The following is a 25,820-nucleotide window of genomic DNA, read 5'->3' as shown; positions in this document are numbered from 1 at the left end:
ATTTACTTACTATTTACTGTATTCCCCCCCCACCCGACCTCCATGATGAAGTCTCTGGAGAGCAGTTTAGTCTGTTTTATCTCAGTTCATAGAACAGGGAGTATCCTCTTTGATGACTAGAAAGAAAAACATGCAACGAATGCCTCACTATAAGAAGTGGATATATTCCATGAGGTTTTATAAATCTATCCTAAGTAGGATTCTCTGGAGAGACTTCATCAATTAAATGACTTGTTTCACTAATGAGAAGACTGAGGCCTAACCACAAGCCCAAAGTCACACGGTAAGTGTTAGAATCAGGACTCAAATAAGTTCTGCACTATTTCAAATACTTGTGCCTAAAGTCCCTGCTTTCTATTGAGTTTGGAGCATGCGGTAGGCTCTATACCATAAATTTTAAAAACTGGATAGAAGTTCAGTTCTGGTTCCAACTGGTTGACTGAGGATAGTTTTTTTTTTTACTTAAAAATTTTTTTTGAATGTTTATTTTTGAGAGAGAGAGTTGGGGGAGGGAGAGAGCAAGAGTGAGACACAGAATCCGAAGCAGGCGTCAGGCTCTGAGCTGTCAGCACAAAGTCTAACGCAGGGCTTGAACTCACAAATGGCAAGATCATGACTTGAGCTGAAGTCGGACGCTTAACTGAGCCACCCAGGCGGTCTGACTGAAAATCCAGACAGAAGAGATTTTATTTGATGTTCAGTTTACTTAAAATGTTTTACTTTGATTTTAGAATGAATAAGGTATACAATTGTAAATACTAAAACACCTAACCATTGTGAGAAGACTTGTTCCTATCTCAGTTTTCAGTACTTTACAAAAATTAGCAAAATGAACCCTTACGACCTGGGGTGGTACCCTTATCCATTTTACAGTGGAAGAAACCAAGTTTCAGATGACTGGCAAAAGGTTGCACAGTTAGCAAGTGACGGGGCTACTCGTGTTGTTTGCCTGCAGGGCTAATTTTCTACTGAGTCAAGAAAACTCCACAGTTAGCATTTCATAATGTTTTGTAAAGATTTATCTGCTCTGTACGTTCATTTTGTCTGCTTTTCTGAAAATGGAACACATGCATATTATATAAAAATATCATTTTGAAAGTTTTTATCACAAACCTTAATCAGTCTTATACTCATTTGCAAAAGACATTATATGTATATATTTGTCCTTTTAATGAACAATGGAAGGTTAAAAATCTCTGGAGAACTGCTGAGCTTGGTTATCAACACATCCCAGGGCATCACATATTTTCATAAAAACCATATGGAGACGAGCAAGGGTTTGCTCTCCCTCCCTCAGACATCCACTGATGTCAAAAGCTGTGGTGATCCTAAACAAAGCAAAGTAGTTGGTTATGGTATGCCTCAAGAGTTTCTCATGAAAGTGCCAAATAACGATATTGACGAGAAGAAATGTCAAAACATGAAACACGTTGGTAAGAAGATCACCAAAGTTACCATGGATCAGGATGCAGTCCTTATGGCTCTTCTTGGAACTTAGAATTCTAGAGACCACTGGAAATGTAGGGAAATGCAACTGCAAAGAAACATGGGACATCCCAGAGTGTAGGTGGCATATCATCTTTATCAGAGAGTGCTGAGTAAGGTAACTACATTATTTCAATTTCAGCAAATTATATGATTCAAGAAGCACCTGTATTATTTAAAATTCCTAAGAGGAATTGGCAATACGTTATTTAAGGCAAGCATTTTTTTTTAATTCTAAACTCATCTTAAATATTATTTAAAGACACAATGGCCCAAATGTGATCCTATGAAAAGTGGTGCATTACAGAGGGAGAATGAGTTGGAGGGAGAAAAACCTGTGGAAAGGAATATTCGGGAACAAAATGGTCTGTAAATATTCCAGACATCCTCATAAAGTTGTCCGTAGGGTCCATTATAGCAGCAAAGAAGAGAAAATGGAAGAAAAGAAAAGGAAGTCCATCATTTTTTTCTTTTTAATTGCTATCCACTCTGCCATCGCCTGGCTGGAAGAAAGGGGTGGTCGTATTAAGAATACTAAATTTCCACAAGTTTCCATCCCTTTAAGACAAAATCCCGAGGACATAAGAATTAACATTTCTTTATGAGCTTAAACTATGCAACAGAGGGAAATGTGGAGACCAGAAACAAAGAGAATGACCTCGGGGCTTCTTTTTTCTGGGATCCCGAAGGAGTCAATTTCCGGCCAGTGTGTCTGCTCACCTGTGCCTGCAATTCTTCAGTAGCAAAGGAAAGCTACACTTAAGTTTTAAACCTAAGGCTGAATAATACATCAGATGAAGAAAAGACTTGCCATTGTTAGCGTTTTTTTGTTTTTGTTTTTGTTTTTGTTTTTGGTATAACTCTGAATTAGAGCATCTTCTGGTTTAGACTGAAAACTTCAAGCTCGGAGATTTTTGATTGGGTTTGGTTTGGTTGGAATACCACAGCTTATGAAGAGAGCTCTGTGCCAGGAACGTGGAGATCTGTGTTCCCATCCTATATCTGCCGTTACTAGCCTTGCAGGCAGGAGCCACTCACTCGGTCTCTCTGATTACAATAAAGGGGTTGGATTAGATAGCTATCCGAAGGTCCCTTGCAGCTCTGTGAATCTTCTATGAATTTTTATTCAAAAGCAGGAGTCTGTAAGAAATATCATGTGAGCCACAGATGTGAGTCTCATATAATTTTTTTAAATGTTTTGTTTATTTTTGAGAGACACAGAGAGAGACAGAGCGTGAGCGGGGAAGGGGTAGAGGGAGGGGCAGAATCTGAAGCAGGCTCCAAACTCTCAGCTGTCAGCACAGAGCCAGACACAGGGGTCAAACCATCAGATAATGACCCCAGTGGAAGTCAGACACAACCCACTGAGCCACCCAGGCGCCCCGAGCCTCATGTAATTTTAACTTCTCTAGTAGCACATTAAAAAATTTGTAGAGAGATTACACTGATTTTAAATTATTTTATTTACATTTAATGTATTTATATATTTATTTCACCATTAAGACTTAAATATTATCGCTTCAGTATACAATTGCCATTAAATAATATTGATGAGATATTTTGCATTCTTTTCTTTGCAGACTTCTTTGCATTCTTTTCTTTGAAGACTACTAAGTCTTCAAAACTCAATGTGTATTTTATGCTTGCATCACATCTTAGTTTGGATGAGCCACATTTCAAGCGCACAATAGTCAAGTTTAGAAGGCTTGAACTTTTCTTACCTAAAAATTAACATACAGCCTGCCTTTCAAGTGGGACTACACTTAAAGTAGAAAAGCTATTCATTAAGATGTAAGGGTGATGTTGAGGGGATGTAAGGGAAGAGGTGATCATAAAAGGGGTATGACTTCTGATAGAAATCGCCAAATGAAGAGATACAGAAGGAAGCTGTGTCATGTGGAAGGTTGGAAAGTTGGACACAGAAGATGTGTGCACCTCCAGGCTTGGACAATAAAATGTTTGCCCCTAGTGTGCCACTGACCCTCTTATCTGCAGACATAAGCAGAGTATCTAATTAAGGTCTTTGTCCCCACCCCCAAAAATAATGGAGCCCCATCAGGGGTTCCTAATCTGGGGTCTGTGGACCTTTATGGAATCTGCAGATGGAATTCAGGGGTCTAAAAGTTGAATGGGGGGCTATAACATCTTTATTTTTATTAAACTTCCAACTCAAATTCAGCATTTCCTTCAATTATGAATGGAGACAACAGACCGGTAGAATTTACCAGTACTTGTGACATTTTTTTCCTGTTTTACTTCCGTTACAGATTTCTTTAAAAAAATTTTTTAATTCCAGTTAGGTAACATCACAGCATAATATCAGTTTCAGGTGTACAATATAGTAATCAAGACTTCCATACATCACCCTGTGCTCATCACAAGTGCACTGCTCAATTCCCATCACCTGTTTCACCCATCCCCCCACCCCACCCCTCTGGTAACTTGTGACTTTATCATCCATAGATATCACAGATGTTTTCACAGCACATTTTATTAGCTGCCCATCTTAAGATAGCACTTCATCAAAGTAACAGCAGTTATTAGACCCACCATGAGACCTTGCCACTGAATGTATTAGTAAAGAAGCACATGTTTATTATATCACTGATTTTTAATATATTTTGATATCTGCATTTCTTTTATTTTTAAAATTTATTTGAGAGAGAGACAGAGAAGGAGCATGAGTGGAGAAAAGGGAGCGAGAGAGAGAGAGAGAGAGAGAGAGAGAATATCCCAAGCAGGCTCCTCACCAGCAGTTCAGAGCCCGATGTGGGGATTGAACCCACGAACCATGAGATCATGACCTGAGCTGAAGTTGGACACTTAACCGACTGAGCCACCCACGCGCCCCAATATCTGCATTTCAAAAAAATTGGTTTCTTTTGTAATTCTGTGTATTTTTGTTTTCACTTAAAAAATGTCACTCTGAGAAGGGATCCATAGATTTCATCAGACTGCTAAAGGGGTCCGTGCCACAATGCCCTAGATGGAAAGAGTATGGGTTCCTGAATGACCCACTCCCCTTCTCTATCCCACATGGAATCACATTGGATTGTGTAATGACTGAAATATACATTGTTATCACGTCGAGCCATGGGGATTGGGGGGTGGGGGGTGGGTATTAGTTTCAGCAGTTAAGCCCACTCTGCACCAATGTATAACTGAAATCTGGCTTCAGGCCCTGACAATTGAGTATGAATATAACTAGATTCCATATACTGAAGAGAAGGGCACTGGCAGTGATGTGCTGATAAACTGATCTAAGAACAAAAAACAAAACAAAACAAAAAACCCATCCAGCATGGCTGATTTCAAGCTACCAACAAGGCATCACTGAACTCTGAGTAAGGAGGGGATGCCCAGATTCAGCCAGTCAGTGTGAGCCAGCTCCAGAACACCACTGGGACTCCTCTCCCATGACAGATCCTAGAAAGGTGTCTTGCTTTGTCTTCCCTTGGTTTGAGGGGAGGGGTGTGTGTGTGTGTGTGTGTGTGTGTGTGTGTGTGTGTGTGGAATTTTGAGACTAGTTGTTAAAAGGCTCCTATGGAAACCATTGTGTCTGACTCTTTCATAATGAATAAAGAATACCTTAGATGCAGTAATTTGTGAATTCAAAATGCTGTTGAAAAGAATCTAATTAGTACTAATTATAATACTAGAGTGTCCCAACAAATTATAATGCCATTGCTTCTGTAGAGGCATTTTGTGTTTAAACACTTTAAACATTAATCCTCAGAACAAATGTGTGAGACAAGTATTATATGGCAGTGTCTGAAAGCCAATTATTTACTCTGGGAAGGCCTGGTACCCTAACTGATAGTAAAAACAAATTAGCATACGTGTAGGATTGGGAAATCCAAGAATTAAATCACCTTCATTTATGACCTCCTTTTATCTCACTGGCCATTACTGCTGGGCATTTTACACATGGGAAACTGAAGGCAGCCAGCGGGCACATCCAAAATCTTCAGAGAATCCAACTTCAGATTCGACAAGTCCTCAGGAGAGGATCATGCCTGTTTTTAAAATGTGAAAGCTCCATTTATGAGTCTTTTGAGCCTTGTTTCCCAAATATTAATATTTTCTTTAATAATGAAGAAGTTGCCTAAGGTACCATTTTATTTAAAATTAATTACAAGTGACCTACTATTCCTGCTTCTACATAAGCTCCACATTATGTTTTGCTAACATTTAGATGAATTTTAATTTCTGGACTATGCTATGTATAATCTTATCCACTGGAAGTACTCACTTCGAAAACTAGTCATTTAGAATTAAGATATGGAATCAAGGGTTTAGTAAATGTTTCAGTTTCTACCGAGAAATAAACTACCAGTTTAGCTCATTTAAAGTGGACAAGACACTATTCAAAGCCTATCAAGTCGGCACTCCTTTCCATTAAAGAAAAAGCTTTGTGGGGGCACCTGGATGGCTTAGTCAGTTAAGTGTAGGACTCTTGGTTTTGGCTCAGGTCATGATCTCGTGGTTCGTGGGTTCAAGTCCTGTATCAGGCTCTGCGCTGGCAGTGCGGAACCTCCTTGGGATTCTCTCTCTCTTCTCTCCGCCTCTCACTCTCTCTCTCAAAATAAATAAATAAACTTAAAACAAAAAAAATTTTTTTTAAGCTTTGTGGACAAGATCTGGAATTTCTGGAAGAACATTTGACATCCTATTACCTTTTTTCTGAGACATTCACTTGCCGGGCACATAGCAGACACTCAATAAATGTTTGTGTTTACAGTTCTTTTTATCATTATCATTTCTCAGACCAGGAGTTACCATTTTTAGTTAAGAATCAACATCCCAGTTGACAGGCACAGGTCTTAGCCATGCTCTATAATTCTTATTTACTTTAAGTAGCACGTTTCAATTAATGTCACTGATTAATTACTTTCCAACAAAAACATTTTAAATATTTACACTCCAGATATTACACATTTGCTATTATTGCTAATAAAATTTATCTTCATTCCAACTCCAAGCCTGTGTCTGTTTTGCTCAGGCATATCAGGCATATTTGCTTCAGGCATATCTATCTAACTCATTCAAGCATGACTTACATAGGAAATAATTTTTTAAACAAACATGTTTAATCCAAACTGGGTGGGGGGAACCCTCTGAATTCTTGGGAGCTAATTATAGAAATTGTCACTTGCCCTGTGTGAGCCCCAGAAGTAATGGCACATGTCCACTACTAACAGTGCCCTTTTTGAAAGAATAGCCACAATTTCCCTTCGTTTCTGAGTTGACCCCTGCTCATCTGTCCAGGACCCAACCCAGCCCCATGTCAGCAGCTCCTCATGCCGATCTGCAATCTGCTCCTCTCCCAGGTCGACTGGGAGTGTTGGTAGCAGATAGTCCAGCTACATTTTCCAACAGATGTCCCAACAGACTTCAAAAACATAGCAGTCATATTGCTCTTTCCTAAAGACTGGAGACAAGAATCATTTTTTATATCTTCTATTTCCCTTCTCATCATGTTCATGTTTCCCTCTGCTTTAGCAAATGGAACATATTTATAAAAGCCGTCTCAACATCCTTGTCTTCTGATTTCATCATGTCTACAATTCCGAAGTCAGTTTCTATTGATGGATTTTTTTCCCTTAGAGTTATGGATATTTTTATTTGCCTGGTAATTCTTGATTGGATGCTGGATATTGTGAATTTTGCATTGTTGAATGTGTATTTTTTTCCAATAAAACAACTATGACAAATTCTTTATTCATCAACCAACCCTTACAGAAAATATGAGAACTCACATTGCATGAAACAGAGTCACTGAGATGAATAAAGGAATCCTTAGTGATCACCTATTCCTTAGTCAACTTTAAAGTTCCCACACTGAGATGATACCAATACAGACACCAACACAAAAAAATACTTCAATTGGAGTTCTCATCAGAAGACTCCAACTAGAAACAACTATGTATCTCTATGCTTTTTTTTTTAAGTTTTTATTTTAATTCATTAGTTAACATACAGTGTTATATTAGTTTCAGGTGCACAATACAGTGATTCAACAATTCCATACTTTACTGGTGCTCATCATGACAAGTGTAACTCCTTAATCCCCATCACCTATTTAATCCATCCTTCCTCCCCGCCCCCACTCTGGTAACCATCAGTCTGTTCTGTATAATTAAGAGTCTGTTTCTTGATTTCTTTCTCTCTCTCTTTTTCCTCTTTTGCTCACTTGTTTTATGAATGTGTATTTTTTTTTGTATTTTTATAAAGAATGTTGAACTTTGTTTAGGCATGCAGTTAAGTTACTTAGGATCAGTTTGATCCTTCTGAGGTTTGCTTTTACATTTATTATTAAAGCAGGTCCAAATCAGTCTTGCAGGGTAACTTCTGCTCGCTACTACTGAAGACTCTGAACCCTATGCATCTTCCTATTTTTGTGGGACTTCTGTGAGTCACATATTAAGGTTTTTGGATTGACCTTTTAATTTTTTTAAGTTTATTTATTTATTTTGAGAGAGAGAGAGAGAGACCATGGGAGGGGCAGAAAGAGAGGGAGAGAGAGAATCCCAAGCAGGCTCCACATTGTCAGGACAGAGCCTGATGTGAGGCTTAAGCCCACAAATTGTGAGACCATGACCTGAGCCAAAATCAAGAGTCAGATGCTTAACTGACTGAGCCACCCAGGCACCCAGACCCTTTAAGTATTTTTTTTTTAATATTGTCATCATTTGATCTTTTTGTTCTATTTTCTGCAAGATTCCCTCAACTTTTTTTTCCAAAGCACCATCTGGGTTTTTAAAAATTCTGATCATCAGATTTGTAATTTCCAAGAGCTATTTCTTATATATATATATATATATATATATATATATATGAATATATATAAGAAATATAAGAAATATATATATATTTCATTTCTTCATTGCATCCTAAACTTGTTTTGTAAACTCAACACTTACCTTATTTTTTAGGATATTCGTTGAAATTTTTAAATTTTTTCAACTTTCATTCATTTATTAAGCAAATAATTATTGATAATAAACTATGTACCAGATGTTGATGCATTTGCTGAGAATAGAGCAGTGAATGAAAACAGAGGCCCTGATTTCAGGGAGCTTACATTGTAGTGATGGCAGGCAAGCAATAAAAAATTAACATATAAATGTATCATACGTCTGTTAGTAATAAGCACTGTGCGGAATCCCCTCCCATCAAACTCTTCTCCCTCTTGCTCACTACACTCCAGTCATTCCACCTGTTCTTCAGGACCTTCAAGTTCCTTCTCCTCCATCCCCTTCTATATACCATTCTCTCTACTCAAAACATTCTCCCCCTGGTTCTTCACGTGGATAGTAACTTATTACCCTCCTGAGCACCATATCTTAAGCATATCTCATCTCCTTGCCCTATCAGTGCCGTTAGTTTTCTGTCCCAGTACCCTTTTAATTCCCTTCATGATATTTATCAAAACTCATAATGTTGGTTATCTGTCTAATAGCCATTCATGCTTATTCCTTGGTAACTGAACCTGATTTTGTTCAGGTATCCAAGATCCTCCCTATAGCCATGTGCTTCAGAGAAGTTTGACTCTAGCCCTGGTCCACGGGTGAATCTGGATGAGTCTAACCAAATCATGACAATTCCATACACTTGTCAGTGATGGCTTAGGAAGGATTGTGTGACCCAAATTCTGATCAGTGGAATATACAGAGGAGTCTCCTAGTAAGCCATCTGGGAAAGGTTTGCTCATATAAAGAAATTCACAGAATAGATAGTCCTCCTTTTAGTCTCTTGATTTACCTAAGAATGTGATACTTTCTGATGCTCTGATCATCTTTTAACCATAAGAAGAACTAGTGCACAGAGAGTAGAAAGATACAAACAAGCTGACTTTTGGTGATACCACTGATCCACAAAATTAGTATGTTGTCATTCTTTATGTTTCCATGAGCTCTTAAGGCATCTACTAGATAATGAGTCTCAAACACCAGAGAGACGTCAATATAAGGACCAATGTATTAAATAATACTTACTTGTAAAACAAGAGTAAATGAGAAAAGAGAACATAATACTTATATACTCTGACATAGTAAAATAATAAAATAAAATTGGAGGAGAATTTGGATAGCATATACAAAAACTGTGTTACTGCTTCTTAAAACAATTTGTTCAATCGTTTTCTACGATCATAACTGGTGGTGGTAGTATTTGTGTTGTCTGAGGTTATTGTTTGTATTAGGGATACATATTAGGAATGCATCAAATGAGAATTTGGGGATATTTAGTTCTATAATCTTGTGATAGAATTGAGAACCAAGGAAAAGAATAGATAGAAAGATAATGTAGAAAACACTTTTTCCTAGTTCTATTCACTAAATAGGCACAGAAACAATGGCCAACCTGTCATTGCAATGAGCTTTCCTAGGCCCAAACTGTCATCTTGAAATACCATTTCCCACTAAAATAAATCAGGCTTCTTATAGATATTGCATATTCCAGGTACAGGGTAGGATATAAACAGGATGAGCTTAGAACATCTTGATCTACCAGATGGCAAGGAAGCTATTAAATACTACTAGGGTAATTTCAAAAGGATTCAGGAGCCAACTTGAAGAGGTTTTCATTCCCAATGATGGGAAATTCAAGCTTCAATAAGGATAAGAATTACAATGGAATTCATGAGTTCACAATAATATATATTTTTTTACTTTAGAGAGAGCAGGGGGGAGAGAGGCAGAGGGAGAGAGAGAGTCTTAAGGAGCCTCCACACTCAGCACAGAGCCTGGTGCAGGGCTCAATCCTAAAATCCTGAGATCATAACCTGAGCTGAAATTAATATTTTTCTAAATTAATTGATCACTGGGGTGCCCGGGAGGCTCAGTCGGTTGAGTGTCCGACTCTTGGTTTCAGCTCAGGTAATGATCCCAAGGTCATGAAATCAAGCCTTGTGACAGGATCTGGGCTGACAGTATGAAGCCTGCTTAAGATTCTCTCTCCCTCTGTCTCTCTCTCCTGCTCTCTCTATCTCTCTCCTTCTCAAATAAATAAAATGAAAAATTTTTTTTAATAAATTAATTGATCATCTTTGGGGAATGACAGGAAAACAATAAATTATCTTGAAAATGGTAAATAAAAGGGATTAAGTTTTTATCCTGCCTTTCCTATACAAACTATAACAAGGGGTAACAAAACTGTAGATTACAAAAAGTACCATTCTATAAAATGATTCCAGCTAATAGATGAGAACAAAATGACATAATTAGCATATAAGAATTTTTCAAACCCCAGTGAATTCATGGGTTCTGGCAATGAGCATCAATGGTTGCTAGCATCACAAGAGGAGACAACCAGATGTTATATACCTCCAAATGAAGACCACAGCACAACCCATAGTCTTGACAAAAGTCTTTACTCTGAGTCTGATCAAGTCTCACTATCACTCTGTCAATGTGTACAAAATCTAGAAGAAACGTGTCGACCTGCACCAGGAGCAAATTCCAGACCATAGAAAACTCTACATTTCAAATAGCCTGGATCCTCCTACACATAATTTGCAAGTAAAAAAGTTATAAGGGAAACCTGTAGATTAAAAGAGATATTTTTTAAGTGGCCAGGACTAAACTATAGAGTTTAAAAAGGCATTGTGGGGTGATAAAACTGTAAGGAAATGTAAGGAAGTCATTACTCTAAAGTCTAGGATTAGTGGTGTGGTACGTAGTCTATTATGGAAGTAACTCTCTGATGAAGCACAACTCACGTTATTCATGACTTTGTGGAGTCCCCTCCTCTTTAATCTGGGCAGGTCCCAAAACTTGCCTTAACCAATAGAATGTAGCAGAGTAATCCCATGTCATTCCAGTCCAAAGCCTTAAGAAGCTCTGGCAGCTTCTAGAAGCCGTAGCACTCTTGAAAACCCTGACCCACCATTTAAAAGGCTCAGTACCTTAGTGGACCTGGGTGGCTCAGTTGGTTAAGAGTCCAGCTTCAGCTCAGGTCATGATCTTGTGGTTTGTGACTTCGAGCCCCACATCAGGCTCTGTGCTGACAGCTTGCTCAGAGCCTGGAGCCTGCTTTAGATTATGTCTCCCTTTCTTTCTGCCCCTCCCCCGCTCACACTCTGTCTCTGTCTTTCTCAAAAATAAATATTACCAAAAAAAACAAAAACACAAAAAAAACCCCACCTCAGTACCCTACAGGACAGACCATGTAGAAAGGCCACCTAGAGAGAAAGAAAGCCTTCCCATTTGAGTCTGGCCACCAGCCCATCCACCAACTGAATGCAGCCACAGGAATGACCACTTGTAAAATATAAGATGTACAACCACCCAGTTGAAGCCAGGGCAGATAGCAGAAGTGTGAGCAAATTAACCGTTGTTTAAAGAGCCAGTATCTCTTGGGGGTAGTTTGTTAGGCAGCAATAGAGAACTGAAAATAGTGGTCACTGTGGGAGAAAACAAAGTGATTTAGGATTTGGATGGAGTATGTGGAAGCCTCTGGAATGGCTAGTGAAGTCCTTTCCATTTCTTGACCTAGGTGATGGCTACATGGATACTTTGCCTTAAAGTGATTCACTATGCTATACATTTGTTTTGTGTGATTTTCTGAGCTTGTGTTTTATGTTAAAATAAAATAAAATAAATAAAATAAAAAAATAAATAGTTTAAAAGAAAAAAGAAAATCCAAATCCACATGTTTTGGCACAAAGATATTTACTCTTCTTCCAAAATTCCTTCAGACTATGGACTTTCTAAAAATTGCTTAGGAGCTCCTAGTTAAAACTATTAATATATTCTTATCCTACAGACATAAACATCTAAATAATAGCAAGCACAGAAATATAAATTTCTTTGGGTCCCAGACCTTGCAATTTGCAAAACTGAATTAATTGCTTTCACATCTCTAAATCTTTTCTCCTCGGAGTGAGAAAAACTATGTATACAAAACTATGTATACTATGTATACAAAAAAGAAGAAGAAGAAGAAGAAGAAGAAGAAGAAGAAGAAGAAGAAGCACTTTTATAAGCTGGCCTGCACTTTCTTATTGGCAGCAACTTGCTAGTCTCTTTTTAAAATGAATTTTCCAGTTTCAAAGGAGAAAATCTGTATTGCATTTGTGTGTGTGTGTGTGTGTGTGTGTGTGTGTGTGTGTGTTTTAGTTTGGAACTGTTAGAACTTTAGCCCTTGTGTCCTATGTTTTTCTAAAGTGCTTTAAACAGACTGTAGCATATGAATTCTGTTTTTTATTCTTTTGTATTTACTTCTGACTTCATTTTACATTTACCAGTGCACATTGCTGCATGTACCTTTCTTCTTAGAATGATGTCACCTAGCTTTGCTGACAAAAAAAAAAAAAAAAATTAAATTAAATTAAAATATCTGGGGCACCTGGGTGGCTCAGTTAGTTGAACATCCAACTCTTGATTTTGGCTCAGGTCATGATCTCACCATTTGTCAGGATCTGCCCTGACAGCGCGGAACCAGTTTGGGATTCTCTCTCTCTCTACCTCTGTCCCTCCTCCTCATGAGTATCCATGCTCTCTCAAACTAAACATTTTTTTAATTAAAAAAAAATAAAACCATAAAATACCTAGGAATAAATTTAACCAAAGAGGTGAAAAATCTATACACTGAAAACTATAGAACGATTATGAAAGAAACTGAAGAAGACACAAAAAAATGGAAAAAGATTCCATGCTCCTGGATAGGAAGAACAAATATTGTTAAAATGTCGATACTACCCAAAGCAATCTACATATTCTATGCAATCCCTATCAAAATAACATGAGCATTCTTCACAGAGCTAGAACAAATAATCCTAAAATTGGTATGGAACCAGAAAAGACCCCGAATAGCCAAAGTGATCTTGAAAAACAAAACCAAAGCAGGAGGCATCACAATCTCATACTTCAAGCTATACTACAAAGCTGTCATCATCAAGACAGTATGGTACTGGCACAAGAACAGACACATCAATGGAACAGAATAGAGAACCCAGAAATGGGCCCACAAACATATGGCCAACTAATCTTTGACAAAGCAGAAAAGAATATCCAATGGAATAAAGACAGTCTCTTTAGCAAGTAGTGCTGGGAAAACTGGACAGCAACATGCATAAGAATGAACCTGGACCACTTTCTTACACCAGACACAAAAATAAACTCAAAATGGATGAAAGACCTCAATATAAGACAGGAAGCCATCAAAATCCTCGAGGAGAAAGCAGGCAAAAACCTCTTTGACCTTGGCCGCAGCAACTTCTTACTCAACACATCTCCAGAGGCAAGGGAAACAAAAGCAAAAATGAACTACTGGGACCTCGTCAAAATAACAAGCTTCTGCACAGTGAAGGAAACAATCGGCAAAACTAAAAGGCAACCGACAGAATGGGAGAAAATATTTGCAAACGACATATCAGATAAAGGGTTAGTATCCAAAATCTATAAAGAACTTATCGAACTCAACACCCCAAAAACAAATAATCCAGTGAAGAAATGGGCAAAAGACATGAATAGACACTTCTCCAAAGAAGACATCCAGATGGCCAATTGACACATGAAAAAATGCTCCACATCACTCATCATCAGGGAAATACAAATCAAAACCACAATGAGATACCACCTGACACCTGTCAGAATGGCTAACATTAACAACTCAGGCAACAACAGATGTTGGCGAGGATGCGGAGAAAGAGGATCTCTTTTGCATTGTTGGTGGGAATGCAAGCTGGTGCAGTCATTCTGGCAAACAGTATGGAGATTCCTCAAAAACTAAAAATAGAACTACTGTACGACCCAGCAATTGCCCTACTAGGCATTTATCCAAGGAATACAGGTGTGCTGTTTCGAAGGGACACATGCACCCCCATGTTTATAGCAGCACTATCAACAATAGCCAAAGTATGGAAAGAGCCCAAATGTCCATCGATGGATGAATGGATAAAGAAGATGTGATATATATACATACAATGGAGTATTACTCGGCAATCAAAAAGAATGAAATCTTGCCATTTGCAACTACATGGATGGAACTGGAGGGGATTATGCTAAGTGAAATTAGTCAGAGAAAGACAAAAATCATATGACTTCACTCATATGAGGACTTTAAGAGACAAAACAGATGAACATAAGGGAAGGGAAACAAAAATAGTATAAAAACAGGGAGGGGGGGCGCCTGGGTGGCTCAGTCGGTTAAGCGTCCGACTTCGGCTCAGGTCATGATCTCACGGTCCGTGAGTTCGAGCCCCTCGTCGGGCTCTGTGCTGACAGCTCAGAGCCTGGAGCCTGTTTCAGATTCTGTGTCTCCCTCTCTCTGACCCTCCCCTGTTCATGCTCTGTCTTTCCCTGTCTCAAAAATAAATAAAATGTTAAAAAAAAATTAAAAAAAAAAAAAACAGGGAGGGGGACAAAACAGAAGAGACTCATAAATATGGAGAACAAACTGAGGGTTAATGGAGGGAGTGTGGGAGGGCGGATGGGCTAAATGGGTAAGGGGCACTAAGGAATCTACTCCTGAAATCATTGTTGCACTATATGCTAACTAATTTGGATGTAAATTTTTAAAAATTAAATAAATAAATAAATAAATAAATAATCTGATTAGGAGATTAAGATTCACTGCCATAATTCACACTGGGTATTTTGTGAAATTTTCACGGTACATTTATTTTAATTGGATTAGAAACCATTACAAATTGAGCTCTTGCTGTTGCACTTTCTACCTGGGAACCCAGTTCAGAATTTCCCAAAGATTACAATAGAGTACAACTACAATCAATCAGTTCAGTAGTCCAGCAAAAATAAATAAAACAATAAAAAGAATCACCATTGTCATTTTAGTAATTACCATTACTACAGCACCATTGATGGTGTAGTCCTCTCACTGCCAGTGTCCATAGAAAAAAAGAAATGTTTCATTGAGACCAGATCTTGATTCAGTGTCTGACTCTATGAGGTTCATCAAGGCATGAATTGGAGCCCAGGAGGGAAGGTCACTGTTTCTTCCACAAAAATAGGAGAATATGTTAATTTGTCTCAGTCTAGTGTTTATTTTTGATGATTTTAAGAAACTCTCAATTCATACTAAAGAAATACTAAAGGTAGTAGAAAGTTATTGTTGCCACTAGAAATTACCAATTGGCAATAGTTTTCCTAATTAGAAACTCCTTCTAGCTTTGTCAGTAGTTTGGCATGCATTTGGCATGATTTTTTGTCAAAATATAATGTGATCAGCATATGTTTTTGTGTTATTTACACTGGGCACTCTCTCCTTCTTCCTCCCATCCCTGCTATTCCCACCTGGGTAGCTGTAATTCCTCACTTCCCAGGAGAATCCATTCCCTTCTACAAATTAAGAACTAACACTGATACTAATGGCAGAATCTTTACTGACTTCCTACTTTCTTCTGATTAATTTTTCTTAAAGGGAGTCAACAAGGCAGCACTTAGTGTGCTGGTTATGACATTTGGGGCACAAGTACTAGAGACAATCAGAGTAAGATGTGTCTGTGGAATACAGTAACACAGATAACACTGGCTTAAATAAGATAGAACTTTATTTCTCTCTTATGAAGGCTCAGTGCTGGTATGGAGGTTCTACCACGTGAACCTAGGCTCCTTCTGTCCACTGACTCCATGCTGCATGAACTCCTTCTTAAAAAGGACACCTCATAGTGAAAGACACTGTTCCAGCCACCATCACCATCTAGCCAATAGTATGAAGGAAAGGACACAGAAGGGCACACTCTTTCTCTTTAAAGTTACTTTCTGGAAAGAGCATACAACATATCTACCTATACCCCTTACCAAAACTCAGTTACATGACCAAATCTAGTTGAAAAGACGCCTGGGAAATATTTTTACTCTGGAAGTTCACGTGGCCAGCTAACATTTAGAAGTTCTAAAGAACTTCTAGAAGTTTTTTTTTAAATCTATTTATTTTGAGAGAGAGAGAGAGAGAGAGCACATGCTCATGGGCAGGGGAGGTGCAGAGAGAGAGGAAGAGAGAGAGAATCCTAAGCAGGCTCTGCACTGTTAGTGGGGGGAGCCCAATGTGGGGCTGGACATGGTGCTCCACGTGGGGCTCCATGCGGAGCTCGAACTCACGAACCATAAGATCATGACCTGAGCCCAAATCAAGAGCCAGTCGCTTAACCAACCGAGTCACCCAGGCACCCTATAGAGGTTCTATTATTTTTAAAAGTAAGGAAGGGGCACCTGCCTGGCTCAGCTGGAGGAGCATGCGACTCTTGATCTCAGAATCATGAGTTCAAGCCCAACATTGGGTGTAGAGATTACTTAAGTAAATAAAAACTAAAAAAAAAAAAAAGGGGGGGAAGAATGATATTGGAGGATAACCAGCACTCTCTACCACCCCTACTCAAAGAGGATTTAGTATATTACACAACAAAAAGTACGCACGAGTAGGACAGAGAGGCGATCAGCAAGGTGTGCCCGGGCTCTAGCTTCTCTTCTCTGAGACTACGTTGGCCTGGCAGTGCTCCAATGGTGGCTATGTCTTTGAGCTAGCTCCCTTCCTACTTAGTTCCAGGCATCACATTCAAACGCAACAAAGTCCAAAAGAAGAAGGAAAGGAAGAATATGTCTCAACCCTTTGTCTCCTTTTAAAAAGGGAAGAAAACTTTCTTAGAAACAGCCAGTAAACCTCCCTTCAAGCCTCACTGGCCACACTGCATCAGAATCCCATGCCGCATATAATCACTGGCAAGGAGAACACAGCACCGTGATAGGCACGGGCCAATCTGCACCCACCCCTCAAAAGCCGTAAGTGGGGCTAGCCTCGCTGGGACACATGGCTTTACAGAGGGGACATTCAGTCCCCAAATAAAAGTGCGGTTCTGTTTGAAAGAGGAATGGGGAAAAGATGTTGGGTTGATATCTAATTGTGCCTACCCATGCTCCATATCCTAATTACCCATGACAATATACTGCCATTTCTAGCGAGATAAACTGGACTCTCAGATTACACTGTCATAATATCCATATAAATCAGACCAGTTCTTATGCCCGTCTCCTACCCACAAATTATGACTGAAGAACAGGCAAATGTGTAGACTAGTACTATATACATCTAGATTAAGTAGACTACAAACATGTACAGTTCTCCCTATCTTCCATTCATCCTGTCTGTGGAGACATCACTCCAGACACTGTTCTGAGCATAAATTTCATATACTGCCACCCATGTGAACCCTTACAGTACAAGTATGAGAAAATCCCCCTATGAGAAATACAAGTTGTTTTTAAGCTGAAACTCGTTTTCTTTATAAGCATCAGATCACCGATAAGCATTTCACTGGAAGCCATTGGGCCCTTACGGGTTAACTGGGACTCACTCTGCAGTAAGTCTAGGAAAAGAACGGTTTTCCTGCCACTTGCTGCTACCAGGCCTCCACGTGTCTGCCAGTCCCCACCGAGACCCGTGTCTCCCACAATTCTCAGCTGTGGCACTGATTTTCCAGTACTTATTCTGACTCTACGCAAGGATTTAGGAGGGAGTTTTCAGGTTCTTTTTTGTTTTGTTTTGTTTTGATTCATTAACAATCCAGTGGCAATTTTTAAAAGGAAATATAATTATTTCTCAAACAGGAAGGCATTGTGTGTTTTGAAGCTATAGCTCATTTTTGCATATCAAAGTTTAAAAAGTAAAAGGAAACGTGGCATAAAGAGAGCAAAGTGCCCTAAGTTGATCACCGGTGCCTGGATAATTTATGAGCTTTCTTTCTCATTGAAAGAAGACCCTTTTAAGTCAGTGCTAAAAGCAACACTGAGGGCTAACAGATAACAAACACTGTCCCTATGATTACAACCTGGTCTTAGAATTATTTATTAATTGAAACATCGTATCAAGTGAAATTACTGAAAGTTTCCAGAAGCAATCCTAAAAATGTATTCTGTGCCAGGAAACATGAGTGTGGTAATAATTTTCAAAGCATCTTTAGAAATGAAGTAACTCCTCAATACTTCTGATATCCCTTCGCCTGGAAATTCACTAAATCCTAAGAAATAATGTATTTTCAAAACAACCATGTGATGAGCATCACTGTTAACACAAAGTTTCGATGCACACAAACTGAACGGCAGCTGTTAAATGATTTGTCTAAAAGCAAATGCTGATTCAGACTCATTAGCATACCAGAAGTAAGCTGCTTATAACACATACAAGATTAAGTTAACAAAACTGACTCCAAATATACTGACTAGTTATTCTCCATATGTTAGCAAAGTTTATCAAGCTTGAAGGAAAGTTATTGAATCAGCTACAGGGGCTTTCAAATCTATAATATTTCACTGGCAGCTCCTTTCTGAAAAATAGGTCATAAAATTGTATTTAAACCTTACTGTCATATTTTCGATTGTTCTGCTTATAATTAAATCAAAACTTGAGAATATTTATGGGCTAAAGGATGGGCAAATCAGAGAAGATAGGGCCATATATATACATATATATATATATACACACATATACGTATATATACGTATATATACATGTATACATGTGTATATATATGTAAATATACATACATACATATACACACATATATGTATGTGTATATACACACACATATATGTGTGTGTATGTGTGTATATACACATACATATATGTGTATGCATACATATACACACATATATGTGTGTGTATATATATACACATATATATAATTTTTTTACAGGGATCTGAGGCTTCAAAACCATCAGGAAATCACAGCCTCATGACCTTCATGTGCTCATGCACTAACAATTCACAACACCATGCATTTTTCCAATGCTCTTTTCTCTTTTGGCAAGACTAGTATTCTCAAATGAGGCAACGTCTCATTTTCTCTGGAGGTATTCTAACTTTAACTCTTCTCTTCCCTCTGCCTGTACATAACTTGAAAGTGTCCTCCCAAAGAATAAGGAGATAAAATTGAAAAAGACTTGTGGATGTAATGACTGTCACACACTCTGCTATAGTTTTATGCATTCAGAACATATTCATTACAAGTCCTTTCTGTGCACTAGCCGTCTCATACTTTTGTGAGGGTAATAATTTAATTTCACAATAAAATAAAAGGGTAACACATTTTCTTTTCACATGAATACAAGGCTTGCACCAACTGTCATGACCATGAAGTCTTTAAGGACATTAATCCCTTACATTGCTGGACTTCCAATGATTACTGTAGATGGCCATGATTCAACTTTAGGTGTCTCTAAGCTTTGCGGTGAAAGGAAGTCTTATAAAATAAGTGGCATAAACATATTTTGCAAATAACTAAATGCAAACCCCTCCTCACTATGTTCTACTACATTGTTCTTTCAGTCCCTTACACACTGGTGAAAATAAGCACATGGCCAAATTTGTAAGACTAAGGCAGCCTTAGTTTAGCTGTTTAACTAATATAAATAAGCCATCCATCTTTCTCCCATTTTAAATAAACTACAGCAAAGGAATACTTGACCAAGATTTATCCCCTGACAGAATGGGCTGTCGATGATCCTCTCTGCCTCCACAAGCACCAGAGCAGGAATCTGGAAAGTCAATTACATGGCTCTCAAGTGCCCTGATTTGATATCCTTTTAAAATGATTTTAAATGTTGTGGTGACTGAAAACAAATATGGAATAAGGACACTAAATAAGTGTTTTCCTATCAGGAAAGTTCAGGGGGCCAGAAACAGAACTTAATCAGGAAGAACTTAACCATTTCTTTACAGAATTAGGGTAAAATGTACAGTTCAATACTTAGTTTAGAAGGTATTTCTAAAGCCAGAAAAATACTAAATTCACAAGATAACTAAATAGGTAGTGGTTGTGGGCAAGGTTTGCTGCAGAATAGAGAGATGGGGTCAAATACACCCAGGAGATAGAGTCACGATTTTCTGCAGTTTCCATTTAGTCTGGGTTTTTGTTTTGTTTTGTTTTCTAAAGTTTTTCGTTGCTGTTGTTGCGTTTGTGTATGTTGTTTTGTTTTTCTGCCTCAGACTCTCCAGTGAGTCACTTTGTCTGAAAGTCTCCCCAAATGAATTTCTCCCCATCTATTACTTTAGCTAACTGTTACAAAATATGCCAATGTTCCTCTTTTGTTCCCCCCCCCCCCCTCCCCCGTCTCCGGAGAGGGAAAGAAACCCTGTAACCTGGGAGCATAATGACACGGTCCTTTCTGCCTCTGATGAAATCATCCACAAGTGATCTGAAGTTCCAGTGAAGAGATGTGGCCGACGCCGCGTTTTACAAAAACAGGCCAATGTTACCCGGAGGGAAATTCTGCTGTATAGGCCGGGAATCCCCCGGGAAGTCTCCAGAAATGAGGGATATCCCCGTGGCTCTCTTTGGGCAAGTTCAGAAAGAGCCCAGAACTGAGGCGAGGGTGAGGTGTTTCTGGGCCAGGTGCTGATCAGACCCCAAGGCGGGCTGAGCGGAAAAAACGGGGTCGCGCCCCCACCCCTCGGCCTGCACCTGCCTCCCACCACCGTGCCGCGGCGCTTCCCAGAGCATCCCCCGCCGGCGGGCCCCCGGCCGCAGCGCAGCCCCTCCCGAGCCCAGGCTTGCGGCCCCGGAGCTGGGAGAGAGCTGGCCCCGCGAGGCGCCGTGCGCTCCCGAGGTCCCCACGCCCGCCGGTAGCGCGCCTCAGGTGGAGGGCGGGTCCGGCACCGGCTGGCGACGCGCCCTCTGGGGTCAGGGTCCGCGCGGCGGTGCAGTCCCCCCCCCCCCGGGCGGGCGCGCCGCCCCCGGCAAGCCCCCCGCGCGCGCGTACCTCGGATGTAGGTGCACTTGCCCTCGTCCAGCAGGCTGGAGGCCGAGCCGCCCATGGCCGCGGTGCGCGCGATGCACCCGGGGCGACGCTGACGGCTCCCGTGGGCGCCCGCTGCTCGCTCCTGGAGGTTGCTGCGACGGCGAACCTGGCTCTGCAGTTAAAGGACAAACTTCCTCCGAGAGGCGCCGCCTTCTGGGGCGCCTCCTCCAGGTCCGCGCGCGCCCTCTGAGGATCTGTGGGCTGGCCTGGGGGCTGTCTTCCCGCCCTGGCTTCGCTGGGGAGCTCCGAGGGGACGTCCAGTCTGGAAAGACTGCCCGCTCGTTCCTTCTCCTCGCCGGCCTTTGCTTCTTTCCCCGGGTTATGGGCAGCCGAGAAAACACCGTGGGGTAAGTGCACAATTTCCCTAGTGACTGGAAACCTCTGTGAGCTGGAACCTTCGCCACTCACATGTCACGAAGTGGAATTAAAGACGTTGCTTTGCACGCCCTTTGGTACTAGAAGCAGCAGTTCGCAAGCATCACCTAAGAACTTGTTAGAGATGCAAAATTTCAGCTCCCCCACCCCTGTGTACCCTCTAAACACACACACACACACACACACACACACACACACACACACACCGCGCCCCGGGTTAGAAACTCCAGGAGTGGGCCCAGCAATCTGTGTTTTTCTCAGGGCATTCCAGGTAATTCTGAGGCCTACTAAGGTTTGAGAACCGACAGTAAACTGTACCTTCCTTCAGCCATGATGTTAGACCAAGGAGGGGGTGGTGAATGAAAGGAAAAAAAGAAAGAAATAGAAAACCAGGGAAAACCTAAGGCTGGGTCCTGCAATATGTTCCTAGTCCTGAAACTTCTGAAAACCCCATCAGAATCTGTTCCTACACCTTTAGGTCCAGTTCTTCCCTTCAGCAAACTGGAAATAGTTCATCAGAAAGGGCATCTAGTCTTTTCCCACAACCACTATTTAGCTTGGCAGCCTCTCCCAAATAAGACTCCACTGGGGCAGAAGGGTCACCATGCATTTCTTCCTATTCTTAGTAATCAGAGTTTCAGTGACTCCTATTGACTTAACCTCCAAGGTCGAGTGGCCTGTACACAGAAGAACCAGGCCTGAGCAGGACTCGGAGGCTCTGCCCTCAAAAGTTAATTAACTAGCATTTTAACACAAAGATTTCTCACACCTCACACCCAATCTCTCTCACCCTACACTCTAATCCTTCAATAAATCCTCTCCTTTCTGCTTTCAGAATATATCCAGTATCCAACCATTTCTCACCCCACCCCCACCCCCCACTGCTGTGACACTCATCATTTCTCACCTGGATGATTACAGTAGCCTCCTGACTGGTCCTCCTCCTTCAGAGAAAAAGCCCCAGTCTGTCGCTGACACCAGGCCCCCCCTTCCTCTCTGCCCTCACCTACCACCACTCTCTCCTTTGCTCTCTGGTTGGCCCCACTGGCCTTTTTGCTCTTCTAGGATACACCACCGTTGCATGTGCTCTTGGTTCGCCTGGGATGCTCTTCCCTCAGATTTTCACCTGGTTCACTCTCTAAGTCTCTCATTTTATTCAAATCTCCGCTTAAATGCTTAACACTTCAAAAGAAGCATTTTTTTTTACCCCATTTATACACCAGCCCTCATCTCTCTCTACTCCTTACTCCACTCCACTTCATTATTATTATTAATTTCACTTAGCATCATCTGATATGCTTCTTTATCTGTCCCCACTGAAACGGAAACTCCATAAGGTTGGGGATTTTCTTTGTTGATGTCGTTTCTTGTTTCTTTTATATGTATATTATTATTCATTTTTTTTCTTTAAGGGCGGGGATTTTTGCTCATGTTCTCTGATGTATCTCAAATGCCTAGAACAGCACCTGGCATATAGGTGTTCAATAAATAACCATTGAATAAATGAATGAGTGAAATATATAATATAGAATCTGGACTCAATGAAAGCTGTGAATCTCAATGAATAAATAGCATTTCCAGGTAACTACTCAATAATTTAAACTCTTCAATGTTCAACTTTTTTCTCAATATTTTAAGTTAGCTCTTAGAATTAAGTATATCTTCCCAGGGTAGTAATACCTTTTCTTGTATAAATAGCTATAATTGTGCATCAGAATGCTGTTATTGTTGTTGAAGAAAACTGATTTGGATCTTCTGCCAGAGTTTTGGCTTGTCACCTCTGGTTTGGGAACAATCTGAGAAAAGACTGATTATTCTCGTCTCTCCTTTGTTGCTCATTTGTAGCACTCACAGATGGAACAGGTAAGAGGAAGGATTTGTATGTGTGTAGTAGCAACAAGCTTTGTAATCACAGTCTCAGCCTCAAATCCTAGCCTGATAACTTAGTCGCCATGTGACCCTGTCAAAGTGCTTAACTTACTTGTTTCAGTCTATCTATTAGACGGAGCTAATAACACTTCCCTTATGTGCTGTCATCAAAATTACATCTGATCAGGTCTGTGAAACACTTAACATATTCCCAGGAACATAGTAAGTGTTCAATAAATGGAAGCTAGGATTGTTATTATCAGTAACAACAAGAGTGGTCAAGGCAGCAAGTCTTTAGAGAAAGTGGAATTTTAATTAGACCTTGCAAATCATTGATATTACATTAAGAAAGAACTTCTGTTCCCATTTTTTTCCCCAAACAAATAAAGCTCCTTTTCCCCAACCAGTTTACAGGAAAAAATAAGGAATTCATTATTTTAGTTACAGTATTTAATATTTGCAAATCCTATGTGGGCACCATTTTATTAATCACACACTAAAAATGAGTCTCCAAGCAATTCAATAACTTTATGAAGCAGAGTCAACTTCATACGATTCAAATCAGCTAGTTTAGAAAATTTCCTATGCAATGTTAGTTTTTGTACTACATTAATGTATTTTGTATTAAAATACTCTTTTTATTTAAAAAATTGTTTTAAGTTTTATTTAGTTATTTTGAGAGAGAGAGAGAGAGAATGAGCAGAGGAGGGGCAGAGAGAGGGAGAGAGAGAATCCCAAGTAAGCTCCGTGCAGTCAACGTAGAGCCTAATACAGGCCTTGAAGTCACGAACCGTGAGATCATGACCTGAGCCTAAATCAAGAGTTGGATGCTTAACCAACCGAGCCACCCAGGTGCCCCTGTATTAAGATACTCTTAAGACCACTGCTTTCAGGTCAAGAGCACATATTAAAATGATTACCCTTGAAACATCTTAATTGAGATATAATTCACATACCATAAAATTCACCCAGTTAGATTACCTTTTTCAAAGGAGCAAATTAGATTAATAGACATTTAGTACCTTTATTTATTTATTTAAAAACATTTTTTTAATGTTCATTCATTTTTGAAAGACAGAGAGAGACAGCACACAAGCAGGGGTGGGGCAGAGAGAGAGGGGGACACAGAATCTGAGGCAGGCTCCAGGCTCTGAGCTGTTAGCACAGAGCCCAACGCGGGGCTCAAAGTCACGAACCATGAGATCATAACCTGAGCCGAAGTTGGACGCTCAACTGACTGAGCCACCCAGGTGCCCCAACATTTAGTACCTTTAAAATGTGCATGTGTTCGGGGATTCTCTTACATGTCCTAGAACTATGAATCCCTTGTTTGCCATGTTCTCATTTGAGTAAGTGACATCTCTCTATGTGGGCATTTAACTGCCTGCACAACAGGGACAATCTCACACTTCTCTGCATTTCCCCAGGGAGCCTGTACTGCTGTGTAATGTAGGGGCAGGAGCTCTGTAATTACTTGATTGTATGAGAAGTACACATGGTAGGTCGTACAAGTTATCTAGCTTCATCTTTGCAAAAATTGATTGAAGTAGGCACGTTATTATCACCATTTTAAACACGAGAGAATCAAGGTTAGGAAGTTTAAGAAATCTGGGGTGTCTGGGTGGCTCAGTTGGTTAAGCGTCGGACTTTGGCTCCGGTCCCGATCTTGTGGTGTGTGAGTTCCAGCCCCGCATCAGGCTCTGCACTGACAGTGCAGAGCCTGCCTGGGATTTTTCTCTCTCTCCCCCTCTCTCTGCCCCTTCCCCACTCTCTCTCTCAAAATAAATACACTTAATTTAAAAAAAGAACTTTAAGGAATATAGCAAAGGTCATCTGTCACCTGGGTTTATCAAACTCCAGAATTCACCCACTTAACTGCTGTACTACCACTTTTATATTAAATCTTTTATTTATTTACATAAATAATCCAGGTCTTACTATAAAAAATTAGAAACTATTGACAAAAAGAAAAAAGGGGGGAAAAGCATGCAAATCCCAACATCAAAATCTTTAGGTAACCCCAATCACCATTTTGGTATAGATTCCTACAGATTTACACAACATAAGTGCAACTCTAATTTATAATTATATAAAAACCTATTTATAGTTACTTAATAACCAAAATGAGGTGATGCTCTTCATATATTCTATAACCTGTGTTGTAATTTTTCATTTGGAGTATTTCCATTTAAATAAATGTCTAGATCTAGGTCAATAACAGTTCATTGTATAAATGTAACTTAAATCACCTGTCTAGCAGCAATGTATGCATGCTTGTTTCCCTACTTCTCAGTCACATTGGGTATTTTCATATCTTTTTTTAATTATCATCAT

The 25,820-nt window shown here is 39.8% G+C and overlaps 1 protein-coding gene across 1 annotated transcript in view; it reads right to left on the bottom strand.

Annotated features, from left to right (window-relative positions):
• NIBAN1 (niban apoptosis regulator 1) overlaps window positions 1-21,347 on the bottom strand; it is a 149,023-nt gene extending 127,676 nt beyond the window's left edge. Inside the window, exon 1 of the mRNA XM_049634091.1 lies at window positions 21,204-21,347. Coding sequence (XP_049490048.1) covers window positions 21,204-21,258 — 55 coding nt within the window. The 5' untranslated portion in view covers window positions 21,259-21,347. The remainder of the gene's footprint in view (window positions 1-21,203) is intronic.
• Between the last annotated feature and the right edge of the window lie 4,473 nt (window positions 21,348-25,820).

The sequence above is a fragment of the Panthera uncia genome, chromosome F1, assembly GCF_023721935.1.
Source record: "Panthera uncia isolate 11264 chromosome F1, Puncia_PCG_1.0, whole genome shotgun sequence".
NCBI classification, from domain to species: domain Eukaryota; kingdom Metazoa; phylum Chordata; class Mammalia; order Carnivora; family Felidae; genus Panthera; species Panthera uncia.
This window is presented reverse-complemented; position numbering and strand designations above follow the sequence as displayed.